The sequence below is a fragment of the Cucumis melo genome, chromosome 4, assembly GCF_025177605.1.
Source record: "Cucumis melo cultivar AY chromosome 4, USDA_Cmelo_AY_1.0, whole genome shotgun sequence".
NCBI lineage: Eukaryota > Viridiplantae > Streptophyta > Magnoliopsida > Cucurbitales > Cucurbitaceae > Cucumis > Cucumis melo.
Genome location: NC_066860.1, coordinates 27,088,895 through 27,112,690, shown reverse-complemented (window position 1 = coordinate 27,112,690; position 23,796 = coordinate 27,088,895). Strand labels below are relative to the sequence as shown.

The following is a 23,796-nucleotide window of genomic DNA, read 5'->3' as shown; positions in this document are numbered from 1 at the left end:
CAAACATGGGAACAATCAAGAACAACCTCAAGAAATTTCAACAATGGCATGAAAACATGCAACAAAAACTATTAAGAAAGGAAAAATTACCTCAGGTATCCTAGAATTTCCACCAAGAATTAAAGAACGTACAAGATTACCTCAGATGATTGGAAACAAAGAAGAAGACCTTTGTATAGATTCGGATTCTTCTAAGAAAGAGGAATTAATTCCTAAATATTCATCTCAACATTCCTGCAAGATTTCAACCCCTAACTTTGTTTCACACCCATTCACATTACAGAAACATGAATAAAAAAAGTTTCCAAGATTCAAAGAAGAATCTGACTCAAACAAAAGAGAAATGCAATTTCATCAAGATTTTCAAGTAAAAAAGATAGTTGTTTCAATATCCAATCTCAAATTTAGCAGACTTTAATTTTTTTCAGAACATTCCACAAGAATTGCATTCAAAAAAGAACCAAGATTGAATCTTATGTTTGTATCTCTACTAAACCAACATTAAATTAAGACTATATCAAGCTTAATTTTCATGAAGTATTCTAAACCTCTCAACTTAAACAGATTAACATTACCTGTCTAGATCGACATTACTATCGATTGCAAAACTTAAAGAAATGGGAGCCATGGAATCTCTCGCCCATTTCTCAATGAATCCAGTGCCCCTCTTGTTATGGTTCTTCTATTCAATGTTAACTCACCTCCTTTTCCAGCCTACATCTTTTAGAAATCAAACTCAATCGTGCGATTGGAATGACCAAAATTGGAATTCAATTAAGTCACTTCATTCTTAAAAATTTGAAAGCGAAATTAAATGAATTTAGACTCATTTATTCATATATATATGTATGTGTCTACTTGATCTAATCGGTTGGACTCTAAGGGATAGGCAGGTCTGGTTTTGGTTAGGCCAAAAGGGAAGACTTCCCCACACAAGCTCTAATACTGAGGGAGCTCAACGCATTTAACTTGACCTAACTGGTTGGAATTTAAGGGTTAGGCAGGTATGGTTTTGGTTAGGCCAAAAGTGAAGAGTTCCCCACACAAGCTCTGATACTGATGGAGCTCAAGGCTTTCTACTTAACCTAACCGGCTAGACTCTAAGGGATAGGCAGGTCTGGTTTTGGTTAGGCCAAAAGTGAAAAGTTCCCCACACAAGCTCTGATACTGAGGGAGCTCAACGCATTCTACTTCACCTAACCGGTTGGGTTTTAAAGGCTAGGAAGGTCGGGTTTTGGTTAGGCCCAAAGTGAAGAATTCCCCACACAAGCTCTGATACTGAGGGAGCTCAACGCATTCTTCACCTAACCGGTTGGGTTTTAAAGGCTAGGAAGGTCTGGTGTTGGTTAGGCCAAAAGTGAAGAGTTCCCCACACAAGCTCTGATACTGAGGGAGCTCAACGCATTCTAATTGACCTAACCGGCTCGACTTTATGGGCTAGGTAGGTCTTGTTTTGGTTAGGCCAAAATTGAAGAGTTCCCCACACAAGCTCTGATACTGAGGGAGCTCAACGCATTCTACTTGACCTAACCGGTTGGACTCTAAGGGCTAAGCAAGTCTGGTTTTGGTTACGCGAAAAGTGAAGAGTTCCCCACACAAGCTCTGATACTGAGGGAGCTCAACGCATTCTACTTCACCTAACCGGTTGGGTTTTAAAGGCTAGGAAGGTCTGGTTTTGGTTAGGCCAAAAGTGAAGAGTTCCCCACACAAGCTCTGATACTGAGGGAGCTCAACGCATTCTAATTGACCTAACCGGCTCGACTTTATGGGCTACGTAGGTCTGGTTTTGGTTAGGCCAAAAGTGAAGAGTTCCCCACACAAGCTCTGATACTGAGGGAGCTCAACGCATTCTACTTGACCTAACCGGTTGGACTCTAAGGGCTAGGCAAGTCTGGTTTTGGTTAAGCGAAAAGTGAAGAGTTCCCCACACAAGCTCTGATACTGAGGGAGCTCAACGCATTCTACTTGACCTAACCGGTTGGACTCTAAGGGCTAGGCAAGTCTGGTTTTGGTTAAGCGAAAAGTGAAGAGTTCCCCACACAAGCTCTGATACTGAGGGAGCTCAACGCATTCTACTTGACCTAACCGGTTGGACTCTAAGGGCTAGGCAAGTCTGGTTTTGGTTAGGCCAAAAGTGAAGAGTTCCCCACACAAGCTCTGATACTGAGGGAGCTCAACGCATTCTACTTGACCTAACCGGCTGGATTCTAAGGGCTAGGCAAGTATGGTTTTGGTTAGGCGAAAAGTGAAGAGTTCCCCACACAAGCTCTGATACTGAGGGAGCTCAATGCATTCTACTTCACCTAACCGGTTGGGTTTTGATGGCTAGGAAGGTCTGGTTTTGGTTAGGCCAAAAGTGAAGAGTTCCCCACACAAGCTCTGATACTGAGGGAGCTCAACGCATTCTACTTAACCGGCTGGATTCTAAGGGCTAGGCAAGTCTGGTTTTGGTTAGGCGAAAAGTGAAGAGTTCCCCACACAAGCTCTGATACTGAGGGAGCTCAATGCATTCTACTTCACCTAACCGGTTGGGTTTTAAAGGCTAGGAAGGTCTGGTTTTGGTTAGGCCAAAAGTGAAGAGTTCCCCACACAAGCTCTGATACTGAGGGAGCTCAACGCATTCTAATTGACCTAACCGGCTCGACTTTATGGGCTACGTAGGTCTGGTTTTGGTTAGGCCAAAAGTGAAGAGTTCCCCACACAAGCTCTGATACTGAGGGAGCTCAACGCATTCTACTTGACCTAACCGGCTGGACTCTAAGGGCTAGGCAAGTCTGGTTTTGGTTAAGCGAAAAGTGAAGAGTTCCCCACACAAGCTCTGATACTGAGGGAGCTCAACGCATTCTTCACCTAACCGGTTGGGTTTTAAAGGCTAGGAAGGTCTGGTTTTGGTTAGGCCAAAAGTGAAGAGTTCCCCACACAAGCTCTGATACTGAAGGAGCTCAACGCATTCTAATTGACCTAACCGGCTGGACTTTATGTGTTAAGTAGGTCTGGTTTTGGTTAGGCCAAAAGTGAAGAGTTCCCCACACAAGCTCTGATACTGAGGGAGCTCAACGCATTCTACTTGACCTAACCGGCTGGACTCTAAGGGCTAGGCAGGTCTTGTTTTGGTTAGGCGAAAAGTGAAGAGTTCCCCACACAAGCTCTGATACTTAGGGAACTCAACGCATTCTACTTCACCTAACCGGTTGGGTTTTGAAGGCTAGGAAGGTCTGGTTTTGGTTAGGCCAAAAGTGAAGAGTTCCCCACACAAGCTCTGATACTGAGGGAGCTCAACGCATTCTACTTGACCTAACCGGCTGGACTTTAAGGGCTATGTAGGTCTGGTTGTGGTTAGGCGAAAAGTGAAGAGTTCCCCACACAAGCTCTGATACTGAAGGAGCCTAACGTATTCTACTTGACCTAACCGAGTCGACTCTAAGGGCTAGGCAGATCTTGTTTTGGTTAGGCCATGTTTTCAACACATATTATTAAGTATGTACAGTATTTAAAATATTTAGAAAATGGATAGCATGTCTTCTACACATTTCTAAGCTATCAAAGAATGCATTTTCAACATATTTAAAATATTCAAATGACAAACACAATCACAAAACCGAGCTCCATGCTCAAGGGTTAGGCAGACATGCTTGTCTAAGCTAGAAAGCAAATTAGACATGGTATTTATTTTAAGAATAAAGAAATTGAAAAAGTTTAAAATTTGGACATTTTTGGCAAAATGAAAATTTCCCAAAGGACATAGAACATGCAAAGCTACAACCCTACCCCCCACTTAAAACTTTAATTTGTCTTCAAAGCATTTTAAGCAAGATTGTAAGGATAAAAAAAAGAGATAGGGAACAGAAAACTTCCCCTTGCTTGCAAAGGTTCCAAATTCGATTATACTTCATTTTCCTTTATTCCTACAAAAAGAAAACAATAATTTCTATAAAATTTTATTAAAGAAGTTAAACTAAAAATTTATGGGTATCTAGGATGTTAAAATCAACGAGAAAAATAAGTTCTGTTTTAATAAGAACATCCTCAACTATGCCTATGGGGCTAACATATAGGACCTATCCACTAATTGGATACTTACATTGATCTTTTGCAAATTATTTAACCCTAGTTCTTTTCCCACATACCCCACAAATCATCAATTGATGGGTATCTAAATCCATTTCCTCTTAAGCTTGGGATGAGAACTAAAACCACCACCTACACACGAGTATTTTTCACATGCATCAGAATAATACCATCACCCTAAATAAATAAAAGGCCACGATCTTGAGGTCTACATATAATCTATCAATTCCAATTCCTTGAAAGTTAAATTCTTCCATCTATTACAGCGAGGAAAAGGGATACTAAACATCCAAGTACAACGAAACATCCATCATACGTTCCACAATTTAATTATAGATCAAATATCATCCCAGATTCGTTAATTTGTATGCACTTCAAAATTATAGACTACTTGCTTAGTTGCTTTCACATGGGAGACTTCAGCAGCTGGTTTTTAAATGTTTGCATGTGGAAAAACTTCATAACAGCTATGAAATATCTATTCAAGATACTTTCATTGGCCACTCTCTAATCTACTTTTTCTGTGATTTTATTATGTCAAAAGAATGGAATGATCTAGAGTTTCACTAGCGGTGCATTAAGGATCCCATCCGAAACGAGATACATAAAAGTGGACAGACAGAAAAGACAAGCATACCAGTCCAGAAGCTAGTGGCATTCCATATTCCAGAGCAGTAAGAAAATCATCATCAAGTGTCGCTTCATAAGAACCATCCTCATCTTTTTGGCAATTGAAGTCCAAAGAGTCTGTTTCAGAAACAGCTGAGCCATGCTTTTCATTGTGTTGCCTGATCTGGTTTTCTAATCATCCTCTGTGCCAATTTTGTTTGTTTTAAAAGAAAAGGATCATTACAACCATTCCAATTATCATGGAACCGAAACACTAAAACGTTCCAATAGAAACTATTATTTCTTGACATGGCACATAAACCAATAATGCACAAGTATACCAAGCAAGAAGAATAGAATGCTCATGTAGAGCTTGGACGCACATTGTTATGGAGTTAAGCACATAACACATAACAAAAACGATTCCTTTGGTAACCTTTTGACTGAAAGGGTCTATACAAGATGGAACAAAGTGTAGGAAAGTTATCTTCCAAAAGGTGATAGATTATCCAGTTTAATTTTAGTTCAATACCAATGTACTTTCTCTCTTTCAAATGCCATGAAATTGGCTAAAAAGTTTCATCATGTGTGCACCCTTCTAACATTAATGATTGATATAATCAACTCTTACTTGATAAATACAATCGATCAATTCGGAAAATGCATTGGCCAGCTCACGACCACAAATGAAAAGTTCAAATCTTTCTGTGAACCCTGCATGGCTAATAATGCACAAGAAATGAAAATTTTTAACCCCTCCCAGGTAAGAAGAAAGAAATGATAGAAAAGACATTCAAACAACTGTTGGTTGGTGTAAAGATTTGAGATCTCCATCATGGTCATCCTCCAATAATTTCCCAAAGAGGAGAATAATTGAATATTTTAGGATGGAAAACAAAATTGATAATGACCCAGAGCTTATTTCCTTGGAGTTCTTGTAGATTACTAAAGGGATTAGACAATACGACTTTGTGTTTTAACATCAAGAGTGGATATCTTGTTGTAGCACAAACTTAACTTAGAACAGTATGCTCCGTAAATTATGCTTTTATGTTTCTGCTTCAATAATTAGTTGTTTTTGTGTGTGCACTCTCACATATATATTCTAAATGATGATTATCTTTCTTGTCCTACAAATGAATCCTTGGTTACGAATGGAATGGACAAATTTGACAATAAGATTGATAGAATCTAAGCCAGCAAAGGATGAAGTTTCATACCTGGGGGAGTGGAAGAATTGAAAGAACGTCAATTGTGAAGTAAGATAAAAAGAATCTCCGAGCTCTTGTGCAAACACCATCACCGGCTTCATCAGGTTTTGCATTATAAAATGTGGAATATCTAAAATGAAAATGACAGACTATGAGAATTATGTAGAGGAAGTCTATGATTGAGCTAACAATTACAACTACTATTCTCATCTTGTTGTCAAATCCAACACATCTTTTGCCTTAATCAACCAACAAGGTGTAACAGAACAAAGGATCCAACAAGGTAGCAATCACACACAACATGACAAGTATTTCATTCCACAAATGAAGAAATACCGGGTTTCTATCACCCAAACATTTAAGATATCCCAAACCTTTACTCCTAACTTCTCGATCAAATCTTATGTTTCCAAAACTCGTAAGCCTATCAAAACTAGTAGTAAAGCTTGTTGAAATTGATCGAAATGTTCTCAGTGAGCATGTTTCTCCAATATACGAAGGTTTACTCCTGGACAGGGGACAAAGCAAGTGGAACAGATGAACCAACAGATACTTCTACTATTTGATTTTGAAGAAAAGAATCACAGGAGATGGGGGACATCAGAAGAATTTCAACCGCACACAGAAAACAGATAAAAAATAGTATAGTTGACAACCCAACAACCATTTAACTGCAATATTTCCTAAATGATTAGCTGGTAATTCTTTAATCTTAGAAGAGAACTAGAAATCGCCCTGGTCTATATACAATACATAGAGAAATGACAATGATGTGAGTGATTGTTACTAAAGGAAAAAAATAGTTTACTGATGATGAATTGAAGTAGCCTTTCCTTTGTAATTGAATGATTTAAAGAGTGATCTAATGAATGTTATAAAAAGTAAATGAGGGGAGAAACTCAACCATGGAGAGAAAATGGATGGTGAATGAAGTACCAAAAAACAAACTAGCAAATGCAGTCATAGTTAAAATAAAACCATTTTCAAAAGTAGTCATAACTCAACCAAATGGCACTTATTTTCTACAAACCCAACTTCTTTTCACTTTTGAAATATTCAATTTGTGTTAGTTCCTACACACAAAAAGATCTCAAACTCCTGAAATGGATAGAATTACAGGGCTACAGGTTATAGTATTTTTGTGAATCTAAAGCAATTATGAAGCATAACCAAGTAGCAAACACAAACACTTGATGAAACTACTAACAGTCACAAAAACTTTGGAAGTTAGAAGTGTAGAGAAAGAAAGTGAGAGAAGTCAATTCTGGCAAAGTGAGAGAAGTCAGTTTTGGCTTAAAAAATCCCTTTTGACTCCTTCCCAACTTCCTAGATGCAGTTGAACCCCTTCAAAATGACCATAACTGACTCAACTTACAGTAAAAAATCAAATTGAGTGAACATATGGCAAGTGGGTTCAATTCCTTTTACCACAGAAAACTATAATACAAGTTCTTTCACTACCTAAAACCTAAATTCCACAACCACAGTTATGCAAGAAGAAGAACAAGAACAAAAATGCCTCTTAAACTCCAACAAGAAGTACAGAAGAACTTGAATTCCAAAAGGGAACTTTACTTACCTCCGTACTTCCATGGCTGAATTGAGTGAGCTAGAAATTAGAAAACACAAAGAATGAAGCTGATTTTGAGGTGCATCCGGAAGGCAATTTAAAGCTTTTGGCAGTAGCTATGTAACAAGTTTCCAAAGTGAGCCACCATAATCGACTAAAAATGGAAACCAAAATGAATGAGCAATCAAAGAAATATTAAGTATATCTGAAGAAACAAACATATTATTCTGATAAACCCTGCATAATTATTCTGAGATTATAAAGATGGTGTTTAAAATTGTATTCAATTCATTTTAAAAGGTTAACCATGAAAAGGAAGAACAGTGGAGACCATGAACTACTAAAGGCATGCAATTTTTCACAATATCATGATGAGAGACTTCATGCTTTAAGTAGTCTTTGACACAAATCAAGACTATAAAGTGTCAAACATTTTCTAATCTTTATTAAAGTTGATCTTTTTTCATGCTTTAGTAACAGAACTAATTTCAAGGTCCAATGCATACTGAAGTCAGTTCCACCAATCTACGAAATTACAATATTAAAAATATAAAGGATGGCATACAAATTATATATAGACATTTTGGACAACTGCAACTTTTTTTTAGTACACGGTTGCAGGGATAGGGGCGCACTCAGGTGCGCATATTAGCACGAGGAAGATAAAAACCTTCATTAGAAGCCGAGTAACGGCTGCCATTGTGGATACACACTCCTCTGTTAAATTTTCTACACCAGATTTTACATCTTCTCTAATCTGTGAGATGATTCAACATAAGACCAAATTAATTTTTCATATTACAGAAAAATATCATTACACCACACAAATTAAGAAAAAAATATACCAAAACCCCCATAATCACACTACGAACTACCTTAGCAACAGAATCAGACAACCCAGGGATGGAATTATCCGGAACGGTCTCCATACTGAGCTTCCGCTTAAGTGGGTTAGAAGATGGAGCAGGCTCTTCAACTTAGTCGGCGAGGGTTTGGAATCGGGAACCATGGAGTTGGGAATTTGGGATCTGACGGTGAAGCATTTTCTTTGGAAGACGACATAGGTTTCCTAGGGGTCTTCCGCCCTTGATTCCGGCGCCGTTAGCGCAAGGAATAGAAAATGGGCAGTGGATCGGCGAGATGGGTATTTAGCAAGATAGGGTTTCTTGGGTGGATGCTTCATTTTAGAGAATAGAAATTGAGAGAAAGGAAGAGTGAAGATTCTGAGGAAGACGAAGGAGACAAGAGATCGAGAGAGAAGGGGAGGCGGAGAGAGGGGTAAGAGGGGGGAGATAGTTGCCGTTGAGAAGAAAGATGAAGAAATTAGAAATGAGGGAGAAGCGGAGTTGCTTTTTTGAAATTTGAAATGAAATGAAACTTTTTAATTTTTAACAAGTTATTAGAGATTTTGAATTAAAAAAATAATATATAATTAAAGTTAAAAGAATATATACGTGCATACACATTTTTTGCAAAAGAATATTTAATGCACTTGTTTTTTTAAATAGTTTTTAGACAAACTATTATAAATTGTGATGCTATTTTACTAATAGACATTATTTAATAAAATCTGAAAATTTAATATATTTAAAAACAAATCTAATTTTTAAAACAACTCTAATTTTATATTAAAAATAATAATAAAACAGATAAAATATTTTTCTATCAAGTATAAAAAATTTGTCTCGTTGAAGTTTCTTATTAAACATAAATAACTATATATCATTAAAATATTTTATTTATAAATATGTTAAAAAATAAATTCAGTAATTTAAAATAATTTCTTCATAACTTTTCATCAAACTATGTTTTTTCCATAAATGATTTATTTTGTATTTTTTATAGCCACGTGGAGAAAAAAATAAAAAATGTGAAAACGTGTCCTATCAGGCGCCGATTCGGTGTTTCGTTTTAGTGCCCGAAATTCAACCATTTATCTATTTAACTACAATTTACAATAAATCACAACTCATTTTTATTTCTTAATTCTTCCTATTTAAGTATTCCGTAATTAGTTATAAGTTTCTACCATATAATTTGATCACAATTGAGTCTTATCATATTTCATGACTCTAGTTTAATATTCATGGGGAAAATATAAAAAAGTACATAGTCATTTCTATAAAAAAAAAAAAAAAAGAAAAAAAAAAGAAACCTGAATTCTTTTGAAACGTTACAATATTGTTATTATTGTTTACTTTGGAAATAGTTGCAAAATTGAAATTAGATTCAATAGAATCTTGAAGAAATTTCTAATACTAGGATAGCAAGATATTCATAAATTATTTATAGTATCTTTAAGGCTATATCTAAGCATTTCTTAAAAATGGTAAAAGAGCGCTTAAGCTCCCTTTTTAAATAGCTATCTATGTCGCACAAATGTGAGTGTTCAAGGCATTGTGGAAATGGCTCGAAGTTGGAATACAAAGTTGGAATTCAAAATTTTATTTATTTGTTTTTCCTTTTCTATATTTGGTAATCTCCTTTAACCAAGGAACAAATTAACCCCCACCCTCTATACCAACAAATTTTGACAGAACACAATAAACTCTTCTCTACCCATTTCTCATTTTTCAACCCCCTCCCTACTCTTTTTACCCAAAAGTTGTTACTCTCTTTTATATAACCTCTTCTCTAACTTTCTCAAGAAAGTTCTTAAGCTAATTTGTAAGATTAATGATTTTTTTTTTTTAAAAAAAAGAATAATGTTGTCTATTAACTAATCAAATGGTCCAAAGTTTAACATGGAATAGTTGTCAGAAAGTGAGCATCAAAATGACAGATTGTTAGATGTATATATCTCAGTAACTAAGAGTTGTTAAGAACTTCAATGTATGATCAAGCTTTTGATTCATTGTCATGTTTGTTGGGGCTGTGGATATATCTTTAGCATTCGGTAGAAATTTCAGGACATGGGTGGGTAAAAAAAAGTTTCCTGATTTTATATCTGCTCTTTGTGAGAAAAATGAAAAATGCAAGAGGGGCCTTAACTAGAAAGACAATAAAATTAAAAGTAATAGTATTAAGGGTAGAATTTTTTCATCACCTTATGAAATTGTACTTGGATCGGAAAACCACATGAACGGCTTAGGACTTGAGGGATGACCTAGGATTAGGAAAACCACAAATCTTTTTCCTTTTTTTTTCCACAACCACCAACCGAACAGAACACTCTATCTCCATTAATGAGTGAATATTTATAAGGAAAAAACTCAAACTGATGCAGAGTTCATTATTTGAACTTCCTTCAAAAACTATCTACGAATCTAATCTTGCTTTTGTACTTACCTTTGGATACATGTACTCCATTTTGATTTTAAAACTAATTGTTGTATTAACTAGATTTTCAATCTACTATATTGTCTAAAAGATAGATTGTAAAAACTCAAATTGGATCATTTATGGGTCTACTCACTTACCTTCTCTGTATTTTGTTCATTCAAAGACAAGGGCTAAACTTATTCAACTACAATGTCTCTATGTTACGAGACTTAATGACAAATATTATAATTTTCTTTCTTTCTTTTTTGTTTATTGTAGTATGACTAATATTGACTTTAATAACTCTTTGCTCCACATGGGCTAAGTGACTTCAAAGTGTAAAGAAGTAACTAGTAGCTGGGAGGTAGTTATACATTTCGTTGAATTAGGATACTTTATGTTTTTTATTTTTTACTGTAGGATTCTTGTACTCAAACTGATGTTTTATTGATTTTACAATATCAGATTATGTATATGACTATTTAATTCCCCAGATCATTTTCCAATAATTCAAAAGAATGTCTATTCTTGCTACTATGAATCTATAGAACGAGAAATAATTAGGGACATGCATAATAATAATAATAATGCTTGAGAACCAACTTCCTTTCTTTGTTCTTCAAGCTATGTATGACCAGCTGGTTTCGTCAAATAAACATTTTCCAACGAACATAACCAAGGTTGGGATAATGGAAGAAGGTGATGTTCGAAAAAAGAAAAGAAGGAAGAAAAGCATACATAGCTACGAATTCACATGAAGAAGAGGAACTCGACGAACTCAAATGGCAAATCGGAGGAGTGTGTAGCAAATTAGAGTGATGGAGAGAGTTTTCGTGGAAGGGAAAGGGTAGTTTCACAAGTAATCAAAGACAAACCTTTTTTATTACCAACTCATTTTTAAAGATTTTATTAGGTATGACAAAATGTAAATTTATATTGTTACCTTTATCTATTCAATTTTATTCAACTTAACTTTATGTTTTCTTTTTTTCTCGACCTTTTACCTAACATTCCACCAAAACATTTATTCTCAACAATATTGAATGATCTTGTATCAACAATGGGACAAGAAAAGCTCCTCTCAGACATTAATTTTCATTATTTACTCTTCGCTGAAAAATAATTCTCCAATGGAATTCTCTCAAAATATTTGAATTTGATTTTTCAATTTTCCTACCACTTTCATAATAACTTTACTCTTTGGGTTACTTTATGAATTTTTCCTTGCTAAAAGGGATTAGGGTTTGACTGTAATTAGGAAAAATATATTTATTAAAATAATACTTAAATTTATTTAGCGTTATTTTATGTATTTACTACAGCACATAAGTGTCACGAAAAAGTAGAATTCGAAAACAACATTTTTTTACCCACCAAAGATATGAATTTTGACATTTATGAAACTATTTTTCTCCTCTTTCAATTGATCACTATAGTAAGTTGTGATGGAAGTCCATTTTTCTTGTAGCGTGTCTTACTCCAAATTCACTTCCAATTACATAACTTTTCTTCAAATTTACACTTTCGGGTTTTTGTATGTTCCTTCTTTGTTCACAATCATTCTCCTCCTCGATCCAAACTTTGACCCAATATCCCCAAAGTTCTTTTTTCTAGGCTATTCATCACATCAAAAGGGATACAAATGTTATTCCCCAATTACTAGGAAAATATATATTTCTTTGAAAATATATATCTATTCAATTTTATTCAACTTAACTTTATGTTTTCTTTTTCTCTCCATCTAACTTTTTCGATGATCACCTCACTCACTCACTCACGCCTCACCTCACCTCCGACGGTCACACCACTTTCAGTCTCTTAAATTTGGTTGTCTCCACTCCAACATCTCTCACTCCTACCGTTACCGCCATGCCATGCCACTCTCACTCTCTCATAGCCACGATCACTTTCAGGAATTTAAAAAATATATATAAAAAAACATATGCTAATAAAAGGAAAACTGTGAAGCCAAACCAAACCACATAATGCAATTTGATTTTCGATTTTGGTCTGATTCTATTCTAGAAAACACAAACTCCAAAAAACTATGAACACACCCTTATATAATAGGGTAGATTATTAGTTTAGTCTCTTTTTTCACTTTTTTTTTTCAAAATATTTAATAACACATTAATGTTAACACTATTAGGCCAACCAATAATAATAACAATAAAATTTATAGCTACATGATTTTATATATCAATACTTCATCTACCTAACTTATTTGTTCAACCATAAAATATTGCTTATGCCTATGGATGTCTCTTAGCAATTGCCAAATAACATGGCTAATTAAGCAATAATTAAAATCTCATTAACTAGTTCAACGAGTCACTATAATTTTGATCCCAGGGAATTTGAGACTTTGTATTGAAAAAAACAAAGGCAGGTAAGTGTCAACGATGTATACATCGATAATTATGTAGAAAAAATGTAGTCCATGAAACCGTTGCTTAATTAAATAATTTATAAATACACTAAAGTCTAAATTGCGCTGGGCCATATAACCGAATGTTAGGAACTGCACGAAGGTTTTCATATAGATAATTCGCCAATTCTTCCTGTTAGCATACAACACCTCCTCGTCGTTAGACTAAAGTCTTAAAACTTGTAAACATATTTATCATATCATTCTGAATTTTCAGTGTTCCAGGTAACCTAGTTGATAGAAAAATAATACCTAAATTCTTTGATTAAAGAAAAAAAGTTCTATTACTAACTTACTACGAAGGTAATTATTTAGTTGATACCCTGATTTAGTTGCTTCACGCATTTTTCACAACCCAAAAATTCTCAAACAAAGGGTATATACCAAATTTCAATCAACTCACTTCGTAACTATGAATTTTTTGCATTTCGACCCTAGATAAATAATCAATAGCAGCTCCCAAACCAATTGCTTCTCCAATTGCAGGCGTCCCAGCTTCAAATCTAACGAAGGGGGATATGAGTAATTAGTAGAATTAAGGACAATATTGTCCACCAAAAAGACTTTTTAATGCAAATACCAAAAGGCATTTGGATAGGAAGAGATTACATAGAAGAGATAAAAGGATGTGTAAAAATGCATCAATTAATGAATAGTTCGAATAAAATAGACATCACAAAATGTTAACACCATTCAAGAAGTCATCTATTTAAATCTCATAATGACTTCAAAAAGATGATTTATCAAGTGTCAATTATTATGAGAATAAATGAGCAAACAAATAATGCTAAATAAACGACAGTTATTTAGCTCTCTTGCAATTCTTGAGCCCTATATATTGAACGTTTTAATTTTTCCACATCATATAAAATAAATACATTGAGAAAATTTTCATTTTAAAGTAAAATAAAAGGACAAAATTGCAACCATGGAGTCCACTAACCTGGAACGAGGTTGTGCAAATGTGGAATAGTCAAGAAATCTCCACCATCTGGAGCCATGTAGGACCAAATATGAAAATTAGATATTGACTTCCTAAAAACGAACTGATGCAATTTTAATTTCATAACTTATCTTCTCAAAGGACATACCTAAGAATGGAGGCATTGCAAACAATAGATCAATCTTTCCGTACAAGAATCCAATGCCCGTAGGCCCACACATCTGAAGCATGTTTATTCCTTATCTTCATATGCCCAAATGTAAGGCTTGCCATTTAATTAATAAGAAAACAACCTAACCTTGTGAGAAGAAGCAACAAGAAAGTCAGCATCAAGTGTCTGGATATCGACAAACATATGTGAAACACTCAAGCACGCATCTACAAGCACTTTTGCCTCAAAATGATGTGCCAAGCCAACTATTTCTTCAATTGGAAGAATAGAAGTTGCAGAGAAAAAAAATCAAATCATACTGAATTCCACTATTTCCATAGAGTTATTATTAGAAAGATATCAAGAGTAATTGGACACAAATCAAGAGAAGGAAAAATGTCTGACAGTTCTTTTCGTTCTTCATTCATTTGACTTTATTATTTTTATTCAGCTGCACACCTTTCCACTAGAAGTGTGATAACTGAAGTAATATGATAACACTTCAGTTTGAAATATTCACCTACTACTTGTTTTATTTGAGTAATGTTTATAAATTGAATGGTAAAAAAAGAAAATAGATTAAAAAAATGCTAAATATCAAATAAAAGGGTGTACCCAGTACATTTTGAGACATGATAGGTAACCACAAGCTTTGTTTTTGTTGAAAACATTTCCTTTAACTCTAGTAAGTTTGGGACATTATGTTCACCTAAACTTACAAACTTCATAACAACACCGGTCCTTTCAGCTATAAGTTGCCAAGGAACAATGGCACTATGATGTTCAACAACCGTAAGTATGATCTGCACTGAAAGAATAGATTGTTACAGTTTAAACTTAAAGTTAAAGCAGTATATGGCTACACATGTTTAAAAAGATAAAGGATGCAACTTCATGATGTAGGAATGTAAAACACTTTCGTTAACTTAAATCTGAAATCAGAATCTTCACAAAGAAAACCTTAAAGCCTACTGTCAGAATTAGTAGGGCTTTGCCCTTAGAGTATTTTTGAAAAGAATAATAGATAAGATTTTATTTCCTAAATATTTCCTAGATCTTTTCCTTTCTTACTCCTATTGTACTCTATTTATTTTCTCCATTGGTACCAATTGTATTCATAAGAAAAATAATAAAAGCTAAAGTATCGTGGTTTTTCTCCCAGTTCTCTGGTTTCCACGTAAGTCTCGGGTTGTTGTTAATTGCTTTCAATATGGTATCAGAGCAAGGCAATAACGAAACCCTAGGAGAAAACCAGATCGAAACTGAACCCGTCACTGCCGCCGCCGCCATGGAGAAACTGCTCCAGAACCTACAGAAACTGCCAATCTACCCAACGGGAGTGGTTTCGCAGCCGTACGAGCCGCCGTCTGACCAGAAGATGCTTCACGCGCCGCTCCTGTCCGACACGTGGGCCGTTTCATCTCATCGCCCAGCCCATTCCCTTCTACGCACCATCGGATGTCCAACCGTCAAACCCTTCCAGCCATCCGCATCCTCACGCGCCGCCTATGAGCTCCGGACAGCAACCCTCAACCGTAAATCTTTGAAATTTGTACAGTAAGCATCCGTTGTACGTTGACTCTTTACAACAACTGTTGTTTTCTGGTAACGGAATTGATCAACCCTAGAACAGATCGAACATTGAAGCAAGCGAGTCTTCGACGCATTCCAAACCAACCGAGTTGCCGATGTATTCCAAAAACCCGGTAACTTCGTTCCCTAATTTACTGTTAAATTATATAACTGGCTCTTTGGGTTCGTCTACAGGGAATTTTTCAGGTGAAAAATTAAATGGGCAAAATTATTTTTCTTGGTCCCAATCAATAAAGATGTTCCTCGAAGGTCGCCACAAGTTCAGCTTCTTAACTGGAGGGACTGTACGTCCTCTACCAGGAGACGCCTTGGAACGACTTTGGAAAGAGGAGGACTCACTTACTCGGTCCATGCTGATTAATAGTATGGAACCACAGATCGACAAGCCTCTACTATATGCTGCCACAGCAAAAGATTTATGGGATACAACTCAAACCTTTTACTCGAAACGACAGAATGCCTCTCGGTTGTATACACTGTGAAAACAGGTCCATAATTGCAAACAAGGGACTCTAGATGTGACTACCTATTTTAACAAGCTCTCTCTCCTCTGGAAAGAGATGGATTTGTGCCGAGAGACAGTTTGGGACACACCAAATGACGGTACTCAATATGCTAAACTTGAAGAGGCCGTACGAGCCGCCGTCTGATATGAAGATGCTTCACGCGCCGCTCCTGTCCAGTGTTACAATCGTAACTTCTCAACACGATTGTGCGGCACTTGTTTAGCTCGATCAACAAGTCAGCCGTTCGAAATTCGGAATCCGCGGACAAACTCGCAGTATGACGTAGCCTCTCTTCACGTTCTTGAGAAAATGGTTTTATAAAACGTGAGAGAGAAAATAAATTGTTGAAAACATAATAAAAGTGAGCATTGAAGACTGTCAGTTGCAAAGAAAAAGCTTAGTTTGCAAAGAGTGCGACAAGGCTCGGCGGGGGTGCGACTACTCATATACCCTCTATAGTACATATTGAGATTTTTGGCCTTGGCAGGCTTGCATATGAAAAAGCCGAAATGTCACACGGTGGCTCGGCGACACGAAAACGAACCTAAACTACTTTCAAGACATAAAGATAAAGCGATTTAGGGGTATTCGAACATACGACCATAGATAAATAATACCTTGGACAAGTATGCCCTTGACATTCTCCCTCACCTAAATGGTTGACGTCCCCGTCAACTGGCGAAGCTTGAAATCTTCTGCTTCCACGCTTTAAGATCTTCGACACGTTCCCAGCTGGTTTCCTCCACAGGAAGGTTCTTCCACTTTACCAGATACTCGTGGATCCTTCGTATGGGTCTTCTGCCCCTTTTTACTCGCTCGGCCAGAATTTCTTCAACATCTTTGTCTTCCTTCTGACTAAGATCGATAATTGGGCGAGTTACGATATTCTGCTACAGGTCCTCAGTGTCTTGATAGTACGGTTTCAGGTTACTAACATGAATTACTGGGTAGATTTTCATCCATGTGGGCAACGCTACTCTGTAAGAAGTATTCCCTACCTTTTTCAGCACTTCAACTGGTCCTTCATACTTCCTGACGAGGAGCTGGTCTTTGCGTCCTCGAAACCTGACTTGCTCTGGTCGTAGTTTGATGAGTACCTGGTCTCCCGCCCGAAACTCAAGAGGTCGTCGCTTCTTGTCCGCCCACTTCTTCATCCGCTTCGACGCTTTTTCTAAGTATGCTCGGGCGATGTCGTTTGTCTGTTTCCACTCTTTCGTGAAATTGATGGCTTGAGGGTTCTTCCCTGCAAAGGGATGATCGACAAGGTGTGGCAGTACTGGTTGCCTCCCAGAAACAATCTCAAACTGGCTTCTTCCTGTAAATGAACTTGTCTGAGCGTTGAAACAGAATTGGGCTACGTCCAATAGTTGGACCCAGTTCTTTTGCCTTGCGTTTACAAAATGGTGCAAGTATTCCTCGAGCATGCAGTTGAATCGCTCAGTCTGGTCGTCAGTTTGGGGGTGGTAGCTTGAGGATATGTTCAGACTTGTACCCAAGAAGGAAAATAACTCCGTCCAGAAGGAGCCAATGAATCTACCATCCCTGTCACTCACTATACTTGTCGGGACTCCCCACAACTTAACAACATGCTTAAAGAACAATTGAGCTGTCATTTCTGCTGAACACTGCCTGGTGGTGGGGATGAAGGTGGCGTACTTTGAAAAACGATCAATGATGACTAAGATGGCTTCAAAGTCGCCTACCTTAGAAAGATGGGTGATAAAGTTCATAGAGACACTCTCCCAAGGTCTTGTTGGAACCGGTAGAGGGTCAAGAAGTCCAGCAACCTTCACTTTCTCTACTTTATCTTGTTGGCAGATGAGACACGTCTTAGTGTACTGCATGACATCATCTCTCATATTCGGCCAAAAGTAGCCCTTCTTCAGCAAGGCGTACGTCTGCTGCCTCCGGGATGGCCAGCCCATAGAGTGTCGTGACACTCATACAACAATTTCTTCCTTAAGTCCTCTGCTTTAGGAACATATAGCCGATTGCCCTTTGTGACTAACAAGTCTTCCTCGACCCAAAACTATCGTGTTTTGCCCGCCTTCACTAAATTCATGACATTCTGAGCGGCATGATCTTTCTGTAGGAACTCTCTCAAGGTGTCTCTAACCGACCCACCAATCTCGCTCCCCCGGAGGTCAGCTAACAGGCATATGGCTGCATGTTCTTGTTTTCGACTTAGGGCATCAGCAGCCTGGTTGCTCGACCCCTTCTTATGTTCAAATTCGAAGTCGAACTCGGCCAGAAATTCCTGTCATCTTGCTTGCTTCGAAGTCAACTTTGGCTGGGTAAAGAAGTGGCAGGTTGCACTGTTGTCCGTCTTCACTACAAACGACGAACCTAGTAGGTATTGTCTCCAGGCCCTCAAACAATGTATTACTGCGAGCATTTCTTTTTCGGACACAGTATACCTCCTTTCGGCTGCATTCAACTTTCGACTTTCGTATGCGATCGGGTGCCCATTCTGCAGGAGCACACCCCCCAACGCATAATCTGACGCATTTGTCTCGACTTTGAAAGGTTTGGTCACATCCGCAATCCCCAGAAGTGGCCCCTCCATCATGGCTTGTTTTAGGCCGTCGAAGGCGGCTTGGCACTCGGGGTCCCAACTCCAGCGAACGTCTTTTTTCAGTAGTTCAATCAGCGGGCTTGCTCGTTTGGAGAATCCCTCGACAAATCGACAATAGTAATTCGCCAGCCCGAGGAAGGAGCGTAACTCCGAGACTGATTTTGCCACTGCCCAGTCGCGTATCGCAGCAATCTTCCCTTCTTCCATTTCAATTCGGCCACACTCTATCACATGGCCCAAGAAGTTTATCCGCTCTTGTGCAAAAGAACATTTTTCTCTTTTGACATACAGTTGATTCTCCTTCAATTTCTAAAAAACCTTTTGTAGATGGTCTCTATGTTCCTCCATGGTCGTACTATAGACCACTATATCATCCAGGTAGACTACTATGAATTTATCGAGATATTCGTGGAAGACCTGGTTCATCAACGTACAGAAGGTTGCAGGGGCATTGGTGAGACCAAATGGCATTACGAGGAATTCGAACGCACCATATCGGGTGACACAGGTTGTCTTCGGCTCATCTCCCTCTGCAATTCTCACTTGGCAGTATCCAGTGATCACCAAGCATTTGGTCAAAGGCATTGGGATTACTTGATGTTCGAGTAGGAATTCCATTCCCAGTACCACATCAAAGTCATCCATCTTTACTACCTACAAAGTCTACGAGGCCACTCCATCCTCCCAATCTTATCATCGTTCGTTTCACTAGTCCGATGATAGGTAGGGCAACAGAATTCACGACTTTCATTCTTCCTGCATCCTTCTCCCAGCGGAGATTCAAACGTTTAGCTTCTGCTTCTGTTATGAAATTGTGGGTGGCACCGGAGTCAACCATAGTGCTTTTGGTTGGCTTCTAGTTGATCCAGGTTTCAACGTACATTAAGCCCCTTTCCACTGGTGTGTTCGTCTCCCGCACCTTTTTCTGGAGAGAGGACAAAAATTTCAAGGCCCCCATTCGAGGGTTATCAACTTCTTCCGTCTGGTCTACTTCCCTCTCGGTTTGACTTGGTTGGTTGTCTGAATCTGAGGCTAAAGATGCCTGGAATGCATTGAAAGCAGTTTTGTTCGGGCATTCTCTGGCCAAGTGTGGTCCCTTACATATGAAGCAACTAAGAGGACGATTGGACACATTCTGGTTACTTGGTCCTCGCCAGGAGTTTCCAGTATTCGATTGATGGGACCTACGATCCATTAAAGCGTCTGTCCCCTCCCGTAGTTTTAGGAGAACTTGGGCGGTTGTTCCTACTTCTTCCAGATGAGGAACTTGGATGACGTCTCGCATCCTGAGAGTCGTTAGACAGGTCAAACAGTCGTTCGGTTGCAGCGTACGCGGACGTGAGGTCTTGAACTCTTTGTTCATATAGCTTTGTCTTCGCCCACGGCTTCAATCCTTCGACAAAACAGAAAACTTTGTCTTTCTCGAACATATCGCGTATATCCAACATCAGCCCCGCGAACTGTTTCACATACTCCCGAATACTACCGGTGTGTTTCAGCTCGCGTAACTTCCGTCGAGCCAAGATCTCGACATCTTCGGGGAAGAATTGTGAGCGAATTTCTCTCTTCAAAGCGTCCCAAGTATCTATCATGCAATGTCCCTCCTGCATGTCAACAAATCGGAACCTCCACCATAACCTGGCATCCTCAAACAGATGCATCGTCGCCAACGTGACGTTGGCTTCCTCTGTAACCATGTTTGTGGCCCTGAAGTACTGCTCCAGGTCAAAGATAATAGTTTTCTAGGGCCTTCGCGTCTCTTGCCCCACAGAAGGGCTTTGGTTCCGGGATCTTCACTCTACTAACCGGAATGGCTCCCCCAGCGGGAGCTTGGTTTGCCATTGCTCGCATTGTGAGGCTCAGTCTCGCATTCACATCTGCGATTTCGTTTCTGACGACATCGAGGGTAGCTCGAAAATCCTCTGACATGCCGTTTATCATCTCTAACAGTGTCTTTTGAGAGCTATCCAGCTCCTGGACACGCTCCTCAATATGGGCAACAGAGCCCGTTGAACTGTCCCCACGTTCGTGGCTACCAATTCTTCCAACAGTTCCCTCTAGAGTGTCGACTCTTGCCAACAACTCTTGTATCGATAATCCTTCGACACGGCCAGCTACCGCATCGATCATGTCAATTTTCTCAGCAATCTCTTCGAGACGGGACTCCAAGAAGCGGATGGAGACAGGGACTTCGACTAGGTAAAGCATCTGCTCCTCCAACTCTACTAGTCAGTCTCTCTGGGCCTTGCCCAATGGGTTCGCGGACGACATGTTTCGGTCTTATTGTCAATAAGCCGATTTGGCTCTGATACCACTTGTCACAATCGTAACTTCTCAACACGATTGTGCGACACTTGTTTAGCTCGATCAACAAGTCAGCCGTTCGAAATTCGGAATCCGCGGACAAACATGCAGTATGACGTATTCTCCCTTCACGTTCTTGAGAAAATGGTTTTATAAAACGTGAGAGAGAAAATAAATTGTTGAAAACATCATAAAAGTGGGCATTGAAGACTGTCAGTTGCAAAGAAAAAGCTTAGTTTGCAAAGAGTGCGACAAGGCTCGGCGGGGTGCGACTACTCATGTACCCCCCTATAGTACATATTGAGATTTTTGGCCTTGCCAGGCTTGCATATGAAAAAGTCGAAATGTCACACTGTGGCTCGGCGACACGAAAACAAAAGAATTAACCTAAACTACTATTAAGACATAAAGATAAAGCAATTTAGGGGTATTCGGGCATACGACCATAGATAAATAATACCTTGGACAAGTATGCCCTTGACATCCGGCACGTGGGCGGTTTCATCTCACCGCCCAGCCCATTCTCTTCTACGCACTTTCGGATGTCCAACCATCAAACCCTTCCAGCCACCCGCATCCTCACACGCCGCCTATGAGCTCTAGACAGCAACCCTCAACCGTAAATCTTTGAAATCTGTATAGTAAGCATCCGCTGTACGTTGACTCTTTACAACAATCGTTGTTTTCTGGTAACGGAATTGATCAACCCTAGAACAGATCGAACATCGAAACGGACGAGTCTTCGACGCATTCCAAACCAACCGAGTTGCCGATGTTTTCCAAGAATCCGGTAACTTCGTTCCCTAATTTACTATCAAATTATATAACTGGCTCTTTGGGTTCGTCTACAGGGAATTTTTCAGGTGAAAAATTAAATGGGCAAAATTATTTTTCTTGGTCCCAATCAATAAAGATGTTCCTCGAAGGTCGCCACAAGTTTGGCTTCTTATCTGGAGGGACTGTACGTCCTCTTCCAGGAGACGCCTTGGAACGACTTTGGAAAGGGGAGGACTCACTTACTCGGTCCATGCTGATTAATAGTATAGAACCACAGATCGGCAAGCCTCTACTATATGCTGCCACAACAAAAGATTTATGGGATACAACTCAAACCCTTTACTCGAAACGACAGAATGCCTCTCGGTTGTATACACTGCGAAAACAGGTCCATAATTGCAAACAAGGGACTCTGGACGTGACTACCTATTTTAACAAGCTCTCTCTCCTCTAGAAAGAGATGGATTTATGCTGAGAGACAGTTTGGGACACACCAAATGATGGTACTCAATATGCTAAACTTGAAGAGGCTGACCGTGTTTATAACTTCCTTGCAGGACTTAATCCCAAATTTGATACTGTTTATTGTCGTATACTCGGACAAAGTCCTCTTCCCTCCCTAATGGAAGTTTGTTTTGAAGTCCGCCTGGAAGAGGATCGCACTAATGCCATGAGTGTACTACTACCCCTACCATTGACTCCGCTGCCTTTAGCGCTCGGTCCTCAAATCATGACAGTGACAAGAATAATGGTAAATCAATTCCTGTGTGTGAGCATTGTAAGAAACAATGACACACCAAGGATCAGTGTTGGAAACTCCACAGTCGTCCCCCAAGAGGTAAGAAACGGTCCTCCAACGAGAAACAGAACTCAGGACGTGCCTACATTAGTGAGACTACCCCTGCCAGCACCTCTCAATCAACTGATCCTACTGCAAGCCAGACCAAGACTCCGACTCTGGGTGCCATTGCTCAGTCAGGTATGCCTCAGTCCCTTGGGCTTATTAGTGTTGATGGGAATAATCCCTGGATCTTAGACTTAAGGGCTACAAATCACTTGACAGGTTCTTCGAAACACTTTATCTCGTATGCCCCGTGTGTCGGTAATGAAAAAATCCGAATAGCTGATGGCTCTCTAGCTCCAATCGCTGGCAAAGGACAAATAGTTCCCTCTAACAGTTTTACTCTCCAGAATGTTTTGCATGTCTCTAAACTGTCTTACAATTTGTTATCTATAAGCAAGATCACTCGTGAGTTGCAATGTAAAGCTATCTTCTTACCTGAATCGGTTTATTTCTAGGACATGAGCTCGGGGAGGACGATTGGCACTGCTTGACATAGCAGGGGACTTTACATCCTTGATGATGATACTTCTTATAGTAGTTTGTCTAGGGTTAGTTTACTGTCATCTTACTTTAGTACTTCTGAACAAGACTGTATGTTGTGGCATTTTCGACTGGACCACCCAAACTTTACATATATGCAATATTTATTTCCCCACCTTTTTTCTAAACTTGATGTCTCTTCTCTATCTTGCGATGTGTGTATTCGGGCTAAACAACATCGGGTCTCTTTTCCCTCACAACCATATAAACCTACACAATCGTTTACCCTCATCCATAGTGACGTTTGGGGTCCTTCCAAGGTCACCACCTCATCGGGAAAGCGGTGGTTTGTAACTTTCATCGATGACCATACCCATCTTACCTAGGTCTACCTTATCACAGATAAATCCGAGGTTTCATCCATTTTCCAAAACTTCTATCATACTATTGAAACATAATTTCATACAAAAATTGCA

The 23,796-nt window shown here is 38.8% G+C and overlaps 1 protein-coding gene and 2 long non-coding RNA genes across 9 annotated transcripts in view; all 3 read right to left on the bottom strand.

Annotated features, from left to right (window-relative positions):
* Nucleotides 1-1,335: 1,335 nt before the first annotated feature.
* On the bottom strand, nucleotides 1,336-3,346 carry LOC127149061 (uncharacterized). 3 transcript variants are annotated; one of them, XR_007820288.1, is made up of 3 exons: nucleotides 3,184-3,346; nucleotides 1,860-2,303; nucleotides 1,336-1,526 (listed from the first exon to the last, which is right to left on the bottom strand). It is a non-coding gene; the product is annotated as an uncharacterized LOC127149061 (long non-coding RNA). The 3 variants fall into 3 exon arrangements; XR_007820289.1 differs by having other exon boundaries at nucleotides 1,971-2,303; XR_007820290.1 differs by lacking the exon at nucleotides 3,184-3,346 and adding an exon at nucleotides 2,521-2,795 and having other exon boundaries at nucleotides 1,860-2,081.
* Nucleotides 3,347-3,655: 309 nt separating this feature from the next.
* Nucleotides 3,656-23,796, bottom strand: part of LOC127149057 (uncharacterized) — a 49,075-nt gene continuing 28,934 nt past the window's right edge. The window contains exon 5 of one of the 4 annotated variants that reach the window (XM_051083803.1): nucleotides 3,656-3,905. In XM_051083803.1, the coding sequence (XP_050939760.1) occupies nucleotides 3,900-3,905 (6 nt within the window). In that variant the 3' untranslated portion in view covers nucleotides 3,656-3,899. Of the gene's footprint in view, nucleotides 3,906-4,763; nucleotides 4,881-5,324; nucleotides 5,400-23,796 lie in introns of those variants that run through there. The other 3 variants (XR_007820284.1, XM_051083801.1, XM_051083802.1) reach the window with 3 other exon arrangements.
* Nucleotides 5,960-8,804, bottom strand: LOC127149060 (uncharacterized). 2 transcript variants are annotated; one of them, XR_007820286.1, is made up of 4 exons: nucleotides 8,334-8,804; nucleotides 8,129-8,215; nucleotides 7,468-7,612; nucleotides 5,960-6,018 (listed from the first exon to the last, which is right to left on the bottom strand). It is a non-coding gene; the product is annotated as an uncharacterized LOC127149060 (long non-coding RNA). The 2 variants fall into 2 exon arrangements; XR_007820287.1 differs by having other exon boundaries at nucleotides 6,012-6,037.